At 45.3% G+C, this 10,287-nt stretch overlaps 2 protein-coding genes across 3 annotated transcripts; both read left to right on the top strand.

Moving 5' to 3' along the window:
* The first annotated feature begins 333 nt into the window (after positions 1-333).
* Positions 334-3,485, top strand: pcyt1bb (phosphate cytidylyltransferase 1B, choline b). Its single transcript, XM_057055358.1, has 8 exons — positions 334-537; positions 1,164-1,263; positions 1,481-1,597; positions 1,687-1,838; positions 1,918-1,996; positions 2,066-2,208; positions 2,289-2,477; positions 2,805-3,485. Exons 1-8 carry the CDS (start codon positions 445-447, stop codon positions 3,039-3,041), a joined length of 1,110 nt encoding a protein of 369 aa, XP_056911338.1. The 5' UTR covers positions 334-444; the 3' UTR covers positions 3,042-3,485.
* A 426-nt stretch (positions 3,486-3,911) lies between these two features.
* LOC130538103 (palmitoyltransferase ZDHHC20-B-like) lies at positions 3,912-9,859 on the top strand. 2 transcript variants are annotated; one of them, XM_057055361.1, is made up of 13 exons: positions 3,912-4,069; positions 4,840-4,866; positions 4,952-5,046; positions 5,115-5,235; positions 6,526-6,595; positions 6,678-6,710; positions 6,790-6,910; positions 7,334-7,466; positions 7,571-7,697; positions 7,886-7,972; positions 8,061-8,125; positions 8,205-8,251; positions 8,650-9,859. In XM_057055361.1, exons 1-13 carry the CDS (start codon positions 3,952-3,954, stop codon positions 8,659-8,661), a joined length of 1,056 nt encoding a protein of 351 aa, XP_056911341.1. In that variant the 5' UTR covers positions 3,912-3,951; the 3' UTR covers positions 8,662-9,859. The 2 variants fall into 2 exon arrangements, with proteins under 2 accessions (XP_056911341.1, XP_056911342.1); XM_057055362.1 differs by lacking the exon at positions 3,912-4,069 and having other exon boundaries at positions 5,120-5,235.
* Positions 9,860-10,287: the final 428 nt, after the last annotated feature.

Raw genomic sequence — 10,287 nt, 5'->3', positions numbered from 1 at the left:
TTAAAGCAACAACAGTTACATAATATCTTGCAACATTTTTTAAAATCACACACACACACACACACACACACACACACACACACACACACACACACACACCGCAGGTGCGGTTCCAAAGGCTGTCTGCAGGCTCTGGGCTGATATTTTATTTCCCCTCTTGATTCATTTATCTTATCACATTTAAAGGCTTTAAAATTCAGGTTTATGGCGTCCGATTTTAGATTCGTGTTCCGCGTAATTCCATAAAGGCCTTTGCGCGCACGCAGAAGGATAAAGAGTGAGTGTTTTCAGGAAACCCCTGCGCAACTGTGCCGGTTTGAACTTTGCTCGCCTTCTTCCGTCATCAGGGTCAGCTGGGCCGACGGGACGGATTACAAAATAAGAGCGGGGTAATTCCTCCTGGTACTGTGCTGCTGAGAGGACGCAGAGGTGTTGGAGGCAGAGATGGCTGGGAAGAGACGAGGCCGAGGCCACAACAACAACAACAACAATGCCCAGCAGCAACAGGCGTCTCGCCAGAGAGGGGGACCTCGCAGGGTAAGTCAGGGAAAATAAGATCCGCTTGATTTTGGCTGAAATGAGGAAGCTTTACTTCAAACTGATGTCAGATTTGACATGACAGTTTACCTCTGTGGATGTGAAATATGGATTTAACTGGTGAGACAACACAGCCTTGAATCAGGAGCTTATGTAATAACAGTGAAATAGTTTTTATTGTTGTAGATTAGATCATATTTTTAGCTAAGTCCTAACAATCGACCAATAATCCTGTTAAAGCAGCTTTTTATATTTTATATTTTATTATCAGTGTAGAGTATGCTGTAAGAGCAGCAGATAAAGCCGTGCACACGTATCTCCACACGACTCAAAGTTCATTTCTCAGTCAGACTTTACCACTGATATGATTCACATCTGTCCTCTGCAGCCTGATAAGCATTGCTAATTATTTTTTAATTACATTAGACCTAGAGGGGCAGTTATTATCTCTAACAACAGTCCTGCGTTTTCTGTCTGCACACATTCCTGACGTGCACACCTGGGAGTGAAACAAACGCTGGTCTCTAAAACGACCCAGATGTGGGGATTCACTTGGGAAAGGACCTCAATTTGCCAGAGGGGTGGACTTCTCTGATACAACATCTGTTTCTTTCCTCTGATCGCAGGCTCTAAGGGAGCCTGCTGCTTTCTCCAAGTCCACCGGCTGCGACCCAGAGATCCCCCATGAAAAAGTTACCCTTGCCCAAGCACGGAGGGGCACACCAGGTCACTAATGGGTCATTCTGATTGATGTAACTAAGTTTTTAGATAACATGTGACAGCTTGTTGCAGCACTGGCTGACAGAAGGCAAGTGAAGACAAGCTAGTAGCGGATCAGTCACGAGATCCCAGCAATCGCTATTTCTGTTTTTCCCTGCAATGAGGCAAGCGAGGATTTAAGAAATGGCATCACGGGTTGTTTTTCCCCCCTTAAATCATACAGCTCATCGTCCAGTTCGGGTCTACGCAGATGGAATCTTCGACCTGTTTCATTCCGGGCATGCACGAGCCCTGATGCAGGCCAAAAATCTGTTCCCCAACACGTATCTGATCGTAGGAGGTATGAAAGCCAGAGTGGCTAAAGTAACACTGACTATTACTGTTCTGTTACCCAAACCTGTGTGTGTGTGTGTGTGTGTGTGTCCTCAGTCTGCAGTGATGAACTCACACACAAGTTTAAAGGCTATACGGTGATGACAGAAGACGAGCGTTACGAGGCCCTGAGGCACTGCCGGTACGTGGATGAGGTGTTGCGTGACGCCCCCTGGACCCTCACCGCAGAGTTCCTCAAGAAGCACAAGGTCAGAGGAGAGAGCTGCTGGTGATAGCACAGAGTAATGTAACACACATGGGTCTGAGCGGCGTAACGTGCACCCACAGATCGACTTTGTGGCCCACGATGATATCCCATACACCTCCGGGGGTTCGGAAGACGTGTACAAACACATTAAAGAAGCAGGTGAGACGCATTCACCTGCACTTGGTGACGGAATCTAGGTCTTTGGTTTATCTGGTGTTGACATGTCAGGCATGTTCGTGGCCACCGCAAGGACGGAGGGCATCTCCACGTCTGACGTCATCACCCGCATCGTCCGAGACTACGACATCTACGTGCGACGCAACCTGCAGAGAGGCTACACGGCTCAGGAGCTGAACGTTGGGTTCATCAAAGTTAGTCGGGTTTTAGGTTCGCGACTCAATGATCCAGGAAAGTTTGGCAGGCGCTGAGTTTCCTCGCATTTCACCGACAGGAGAAGAAATATCGGCTCCAGGATCAGGTGGACAAGATGAAAGAGACGGTCCGAACGGTGGAGGAGAAGTCCAAGCACTTTGTTTATAGAGTGGAGGAGAAGAGCCAAGATCTGATCCACAAGTGGGAGGAGAAATCCCGAGAGTTCATTGGCAACTTCCTGGAGCTGTTCGGACCAGATGGAGCCTGGGCACGTTTACTCTTATCACTAGTCTATAAAGCTGTGCATCCAATACCATCCTGTATATAATATTTACCCCCAAACCTTTGATCCTTCAACTCTGCATGCTTAACTCCCTTTTACGTTGAACCCGCCCGATGGACAATCTGGATCAAAATTCCATTTTCAGCTACTGGCACTAAAATTAAACAGAAGCCTGATTGTGTTTTCCACAGATGCTTTTACATAATGTGATCATTCACAAGTAAATCCACTCAAACTTAATATACTCTGGCTAGCTGGTTGGCCTGGATCACTTTTGTCGTACAATAATGTGAAACGTCTGTTTTCTCTCAGCATGCCATCCAGGAGCGCAGTGGCCGTATGCTGCAGGCTCTGTCGCCGTACTCATCACCTCGCGGTTCCCCCAGCAGCAGTCCGACCAGAAGGCGTTCGGCTTCTCCTGACTCCTCGCCTGCCTCCACCTCCGCGTCTCCCTCCTCTCTCTCACCCCCTTCCTCACCTCCCTCACCCAGGAAATCATTACGCTCCTCTTCCAGATCTACCTCTGAATACAGCAGACGGGTACAATGAACCTGTCAGGATTCAGTCCTCTTTATGATCATGCCGAAGGAAAAAAAGAATTGAAATTGAGCAAAAATGAAATACATCACTTATTGTGTGGTTAAAATGCAACCTAATGAAAACAAAAATAATGTCTCAGTGTTTCTAGAGTTCATTTATGTTTGACAGTTAATGGTTTTTAGCTAATCAGCATATGGGACTTTAAGCCTCCACAACATTTAGTTTCAACATATGATGTCCAATCAATAAACCTCCTGTTGCAAGATTTTATAGAATGAGCGTAATAGCTTTTTCCACTGATTTTACTTTAACATATGTTCCAGAGTTGTAACTGTGCGATTTCATAGACATGAGTCTACGGTACATGTTTGGTGTTTGTTGAATATGTTAATATCATATCATTCTCAATCAAAACCACGTGAAAATGAAACAAAAATAAAGGGATTAACGCCATCTTCTGCATGTTTTCTTGCATTTTGGTCCTCCTTTACTAAAGAGGAACCTCCAGTCGTGGGGTCTCTGCTGCCATCTTGCGGATCGATTCCTTACTGCACTTCACAGTAAACCACACTTGTTTTATATGGAATTAATTATTCTTCTAAGTCAGTATTTCAGTATTATGTTTATTTTTTTCTGTGCTAAATCTAATAACACTCGTTTTAAAAGCGTGTTTTATTTACAGAACAGACAGTCCAGATGAAGATGTCTGACGTCAATCTTTGGTATTTGCTTTTTAAAAAAGAACAGCTAACAGCGTGTTACAGTGGTTTGTGATTTATCTAAAGAAATTCGTTATTAGACTGTTTGAATTGCCATCTCTGCGTGCGCTTGCCTCGGCTTCCGTGCGTGTGTGCGTGCGGGTCCTTATAAAGCCGGGATGTGACGTCACGGCTAACAGGCGACAGGGATTACGGTAAAGATGGCGCCGCATCAGGCGCTGCGGTGCTGTAAACGGGCTATAAACTGGGTACCTGTCCTGTTTGTAAACCTTGTTGTTGGCTGGTCTTATTACGCATATGTCGTGGAGCTGTGTGTCTGTAAGTACACCCACTTTATTAAAGTACACCCACTTTATTAAACCCAATTCCGTGGACGCTGATGGTACAAATAATGCGACGCGAGTTGAGGTGACATCTGCATCTGTGAAATGCAATACTAATAAATAGGAAAAGTCTGATATTTTGTAATATTTTAAGATGGGAAATTCATTGAAAGTGAGGGAGAATGCTCGTTGTACGTTATAATTAATCAGTTGCTATGATAATGCCCGTGCAAAACCCAAAGAAAAGCTCCAAATGCCCCGGGCAGCGGTTGCATTTCGACTGCAGGTTGACAGTTTAACAGCTTATGACGAACAACCTTCATTTAAAAATGGTGCTGTGTTGTCTATTAAGGTGTAAACCCAGAAGAGAACTTGACTCTTGACTGTTTGCTCGGCCTTCCTGCAAAGGCTTTGCTTTTTGCCCCATAGGTTTGTGATGTTACTGATGATTTCTTTGTGCAAACGCACACTATGACGATCGGTTGTGCGTGCTGGGACAGTGTCAGCACGTTGGTGGGAGATGTTTCAGCCTGGGACAGATGATACAATTATCAACAGTATTAGCTGTCAGCTTTGGTCAGGGCAGGGAGATCCTTGCTGCTTAAACAAAGCTCTCTCTTGTGGGTGGGTCACTGCTGGCCGTGCCAGCCTGTTGCCACATTGTTAAACATGGAGGTACTGTGTGTGTGTGTGTGTGTGTGTGTGTGTGGGGGGGGGGGGGGGGTATGTATAGCACTAATGTTTTGCTTCTTTGTATTTTCCCAGATACGATCCAAAATCATGCCGAACGAAGTAAGAGAAAAGGTTTCTCACATTTCGGCCATCGTCTTTTGAATTTCCTCGGCTGACTTTCTGTTTTTATTTCTTCATGTAACAGTCAGCTATCTGGTCGTCTTTCATGCTTTCCTCATGATGTTTTTGTGGTCCTACTGGAAGACGATTTGGTCCACTCCAGCCAGCCCCTCACAAGCGGTAAGTCCGACTGAGCCTTTCGCCGAGGATATTGCATTGCTTTGAGTGGTGGCGTGCTCTCCCCTCAGTTCAGCCTCCCCAGAATGGAGAAAGAACTCTATGAGCGAGAAGAGCGAGCGGAGATGCAGCAAGAGATCCTAAAGAAAGTGGCGAGGACCTTGCCGGTGTACACGCGCATGCCAGATGGAGGTGAGGCGACAACCAAATCAACCTTGGTTCACGTGTCAGCCTCCATCTGGAGGAAGGTCACACATCATGTGAGGCTCGAAACGGAACTGCAGAGATGATCTCACACTTGCTCTCAAAGGGATACTTCATATCTTTTTAATAACAACAGTGGAACAGAAAGTCCTGGCATATGACCATCAGCCTCCAGCCGCCTTTTGCACAGAAATTGCTTAATGTCACAGTAATAAAGGCACTTTTTGAAAAACAACACGATATCATAGTGCGGAACTGCAGGCTGTGTCTCATCTCGTTTCGACTCATCTTCTTAACCCCTTTGGGAGTCACGGGGAGGGACCACAATGGCCGACGACAGGGTCCACCCCTGGGTGAGTCGCCAGTTTATCACAGGGCCCCGTATGAGCATTTGTGGGAATGTTGGACCGAGAACCCGGAGAGAACCCTCCGCTTCCCGGCCCAGGTCTCAACAGACTGAGCTCCTGCTGCCACTGACTGTGATCCACCTGCAACACACACGATGTCGTCTGTAGGCTGTGATCCACCTACATGATGTCGTCTGTAGGCTGTGATCCACCTACATGATGTCGTCTGTAGGCTGTGATCCACCTACATGATGTCGTCTGTAGGCTGTGATCCACCCACATGATATCGTCTGTAGGCTGTGATCCACCTACATGATGTCGTCTGTAGGCTGTGATCCACCTACATGATGTCGTCTGTAGGCTGTGTTCCACCTACATGATGTCGTCTGTAGGCTGTGATCCACCTACATGATGTCGTCTGTAGGCTGTGATCCACCTACATGATGTCGTCTGTAGGCTGTGATCCACCTACATGATGTCGTCTGTAGGCTGTGATCCAGTCTATAGAGGACATCACTCAGGTGACAATTGGCAAAAGCGTTTATTGTGAATATTCTCCAACGCATGGATAAATGTTTGCTCAGCGGTTGCGGTTGCCACATCGCTGGTTCCCTTTTAACGTGACCCGATGCTTCTTCTTTTGAGCTGCGGGTTTGTCTCTCAAAGTTGAAGCAAAATGAAGGAGGGTTGCAGGACGCCGCCGTCAGTTAGGGGCTACCCCAGGTCATAAAACACCTTTATTTTTACCTCTGATTTGCTGAATACGGTGGCGTCTGTTTTTTTTTTTACCTGAAAGTTTGAGATGCACTACAATTCTTTGGTTTGGACCTTCCACATGTTCAGTCACTCGCTTCACCTTTAGGGATCTCTGATTTTGTGATTCTTTGAAATACAGTGCGTGATGATTCGGCTTTTATCTCTCTCTAAACAGCGATCCGATACTGCAAACCCTGCCAGCTGATCAAACCGGACCGCTGCCATCACTGCTCGACCTGTGAGAGGTAAGTCATCGGTTACCGGTTGTTAGCTGGTCTGACTCCCTAGAGCTCATCACTATCCTGTCTGTCCTCCTCATCTGTCCAGGTGTGTGCTGAAAATGGACCATCACTGCCCCTGGTATGTTCACTTTATCTCCACATCAGAGACATGCACGCTCGGCCCCGTGGCTCACGTTGTTTGACGTGTTCTGGTTCAGGGTAAATAACTGCATTGGATTCTCCAACTACAAGTTCTTCATCTTATTCTTGACCTACGCTTCGCTCCACTGCCTGGTCATTTGCGCAACAGTCACCCAGTATTTCATCAAATTCTGGACCGTGAGTACCCCCGCTTCCCTTTGTTCGCCCTTTACGTAATCAAACACGTCGCTGCCCGTGTTTAAAGCAGATTGCACGCTGCGGGGGGGTGTTGGGAGGGGCAGCAGTGGTTTGAAAACATGGTCATGATTTTTGTAGATGAATAATAAAGTGCAGTCAGGCTGTGGTGAGGCACATGATGGGACACTGATCAGCGCTGTAAGCTGTCACACTATGTGGTGTGTGTGTGACTGTTGGTCAGAAGATCCACTTCATCAAGCTCTATCTAAAGGAAACATTTAGATTGTAATCATTCTCATCTAATTCTACTCCAAGGGAAGGAGTTTGTTGTGCAGTGAACCCTCCGCCACCCCCCCGTCACCTAACGATGACCTCTTCTGTCTGACCAGCCTGGTGTATTTTGGTTTTTACTTCTCTCTGTAGAAAAAGCTGCCCGACACACATGCCAAGTTCCACATCCTGTTCCTCTTCTTTGTGGCGGCCTTGTTCTTCATCAGCATCGCGTCACTTCTCAGCTACCATCTGTGGCTTGTGGGAAAGAACAGGACGACTATCGGTACGTATGAACCGGTCAGATTCAACCCTTTGGATCCAACTTTGGACCCTTTGGACCCTTCACATTTCCAAGATTTTCCTCATTAGTTTACCATCGATTCCCAGAAACCTTCAGTGCTCCTGTTTTCACAAGCGGTCGAGACAAAAGCGGCTTTTCTCTGGGCTGCAGCCGGAACTTGACCGAGGTTTTTGGAGATCGAGCGAAGTACTGGATCTTGCCGGTTTTCTCTGGGTGAGCCGACTCAAGCAGATGTTTATCACATCCATCACAAAAACAGAGATATTCTGTTCTTTCTCCGTCTCTGCTCTGCTTTGTATTTAAAACACAAAATTTGGCCCAATGAGGCTTTTTTAAGCAGCATCTTCTGGAAAACGACAATCAGATCAGTTGCTAACTTTGGATCGATCTGTTCACTGCAGTCAGGGAGACGGACAGTCCTTCGTCACCAGATTGGTGCACATAGATCCCGAACAAGCAAACAGCGTCCTCCATCACAATGGTAAAAGGTGTGTGCGACTGGTTTCTCTTAAACAGAATAATGGTGTTTTCCGTCCATTTTGTGTGGTGAATTTTACTCCCTGATTTGGATTACAGCCGCACGGACGGAGAGCCCAAACTCTGTACCGTCGAACACACATCCGAGGGCACAGACGAGAAAGGTGCGTTGATTCTGCCGCGGTTCCGTCTCTATTTTGCATTCAGACTTGTGTTTTCAGACTTTGCTCTCTTTGTTTTCAGACAATGGTCTGTCAGTCTCGGGAACGTTAGCCAACGGCCCACAGCAGGTTGGTGGACAGTGTCGTTAAAGCTCCTTGTTAGCAGAATTCCGGGCCAGAAGCGTCCTCTCGACGTCTGCCCGCACAGGCCTTCTCTTGTCGATGTGAAACATCACGAGTTCTTTAAGGGATTTTCTTTCCACTTTGCACAAATGTCAAACCGCTCTCAAAGAGCCACCCAGCTGATTGGTGCTGTTTCATCCTAATCCTTGAAACCTATTCATATCCTGTCTAAAGAGTTATTCTCTGAGTGGGCTTGAACCTGCAGGCAGAGGAAACATGTGACTGCAACCATAGTTCACATTCAGTGCGATAAATCAGTTTAATATCAGTTACACTGCCATCGTTTCCCTGCCTGGAGTTTATCCAGGAGGAGTTTCCCTGACTGGTTTACTGTTGTTTTGCAGGCACATCAGTAAATGGTGAGTTGCTTCAGTGCCTTAAAGCCTCAAGGACCTCTCCAGGAACCACCCTTCACCTTTATCCTTCCTTCGGTCAGCTTTAAACCAGCACAGGGAAACCGTTTTCATACCCCTCCTCAGAATATACATACAGCAGCATCAGCGACTAAACTCATCTGAAGCAAAGATGATTCTTTTGCCAAAGACACTCAAATGTTCTGGATGACTGATTTTCTGTGCCGTGTCTTTAATAAGGGATTAACATGTTCATTTAATACGAGACTTCTCCTTTCTCAGAGTAGATGGAGCATCGTCGTGGTTACGATGATCAACTCAGTGGAAATATCAGCTTGTCTAATTTAGTCGACAGTTTACATGATTGAAGGTCTCTGTTTACACATTAAATGATATATTTATTCTTCACATTTCCAAGATTTTGCATTTTCTTGCTCAGGTTTTAAAGCTTAAAGATTAAGGATGAAATCCATCACATGCTAATAATTGTGTCTGTGAAAATAACTGCTTCAGACTAGACTGATTCCTAACTTTATTAGCAAAGAAGTTGCCATTTTTGCACTATAATTTATGTTCACACTGTTGTTTTAAGTAATTTTGTGTTACCTTTATTGTATTTATCTTTGTCGTTAATGTATTTTATGACCCTCCCCTTCATGTCTCCACATTTTCTGAGGACCATTTCTTTAATCTCAAGGATTAGATGCTCAAGTTTTTATTTTTTTGCAAAGTTAAACTAGTACAAGCACAAAAAACACTGTTTAAAAAATCAGCCATTGACCTTGAGCCCTCCAGATACATAGATTTTGTATGCTGTCAATGAACGATAAAAGAGGGCTTTCATGATCGTAAAAAACATCTTTGTACGCTCCAGGCAATAATTCAGCTTCCTCTCACGGCGGAGACAGAACCGAACGATACACGTGCACCACAAACGGGCCGTAAAGTTGCTGGTTATTCTTCCTGTGAGAACTTTTAATGGCACAATATTACCTGTGAATCTTTTTGATACTTGGTGAAACATTTCTGCAGCAATCTTAATTTATTGATTGTAACTCAGGACGGAGTAACGCCAGCACCAGTTATCAGTCCAACACTGATGTCACTGTCTGCATCAGGTATCAGGGCACCTAATGACTGATTTATAGCTTTTAAGCATTTGTAGAGGATTAATTTAATAATAAATGACTGTCTAATTGTATGAGCGACGTTGTTTGTGATATTTTTATAAAACAAGCTTGTTTTCCTGCACACAAAAGAACAATCTGTCTCTCATTAGAACGAATCTGATACAATCAGCACTCCAGCATATGATACTAATTAACAATAATCAGCTTTCAGTCTGAAGCCTCTGGATTCTGCTGGAGTACAGGCTGAAGGCTTTGGGCTTCTCAGCCCAGCATTTCTGATCAAATGGGAGAGATTCTGTTGCAAGAACAACGACTCTTAGAATCACAACTCATCAGAGTTTCCATAATCTGCAGCACAATTTAGGTCTCACAAAAACGGGAGCAACAGAGCAACATTTCAACACCTTGAGTTTATAAGTAACTAAACGCTGAGAGGGTTAAAGAGTGCCTCCTCCGTCGGCTGTCCCTTTTCTAATTAACTGCTAATTTGCTAAACCGT

Source organism: Takifugu flavidus, chromosome 14 (assembly GCF_003711565.1).
Source record: "Takifugu flavidus isolate HTHZ2018 chromosome 14, ASM371156v2, whole genome shotgun sequence".
In the NCBI taxonomy this organism is placed as follows: domain Eukaryota; kingdom Metazoa; phylum Chordata; class Actinopteri; order Tetraodontiformes; family Tetraodontidae; genus Takifugu; species Takifugu flavidus.
Note: the sequence above shows the minus strand (reverse complement) of the source record. Positions and strands in the feature narration are given on the sequence as shown.

What these genes read in the sequence shown, in the direction of transcription:
- LOC130538103 (XM_057055361.1), top strand. Translation starts at nt 3,952, where the DNA reads ATGGCGCCGCATCAGGCGCTGCGGTGCTGTAAACGGGCTATAAACTGG. An exon ending in ATGGACCATCACTGCCCCTG is followed by an intron (nt 6,711 to 6,789) that starts GTATGTTCACTT and finishes GTTCTGGTTCAG; the next exon opens with GGTAAATAACTGCATTGGAT. An exon ending in AAAGAACAGGACGACTATCG is followed by an intron (nt 7,467 to 7,570) that starts GTACGTATGAAC and finishes ATCGATTCCCAG; the next exon opens with AAACCTTCAGTGCTCCTGTT.
- pcyt1bb (XM_057055358.1), top strand. Translation starts at nt 445, where the DNA reads ATGGCTGGGAAGAGACGAGGCCGAGGCCACAACAACAACAACAACAAT. An exon ending in AGTTCCTCAAGAAGCACAAG is followed by an intron (nt 1,839 to 1,917) that starts GTCAGAGGAGAG and finishes GTGCACCCACAG; the next exon opens with ATCGACTTTGTGGCCCACGA. An exon ending in TCGGACCAGATGGAGCCTGG is followed by an intron (nt 2,478 to 2,804) that starts GCACGTTTACTC and finishes GTTTTCTCTCAG; the next exon opens with CATGCCATCCAGGAGCGCAG.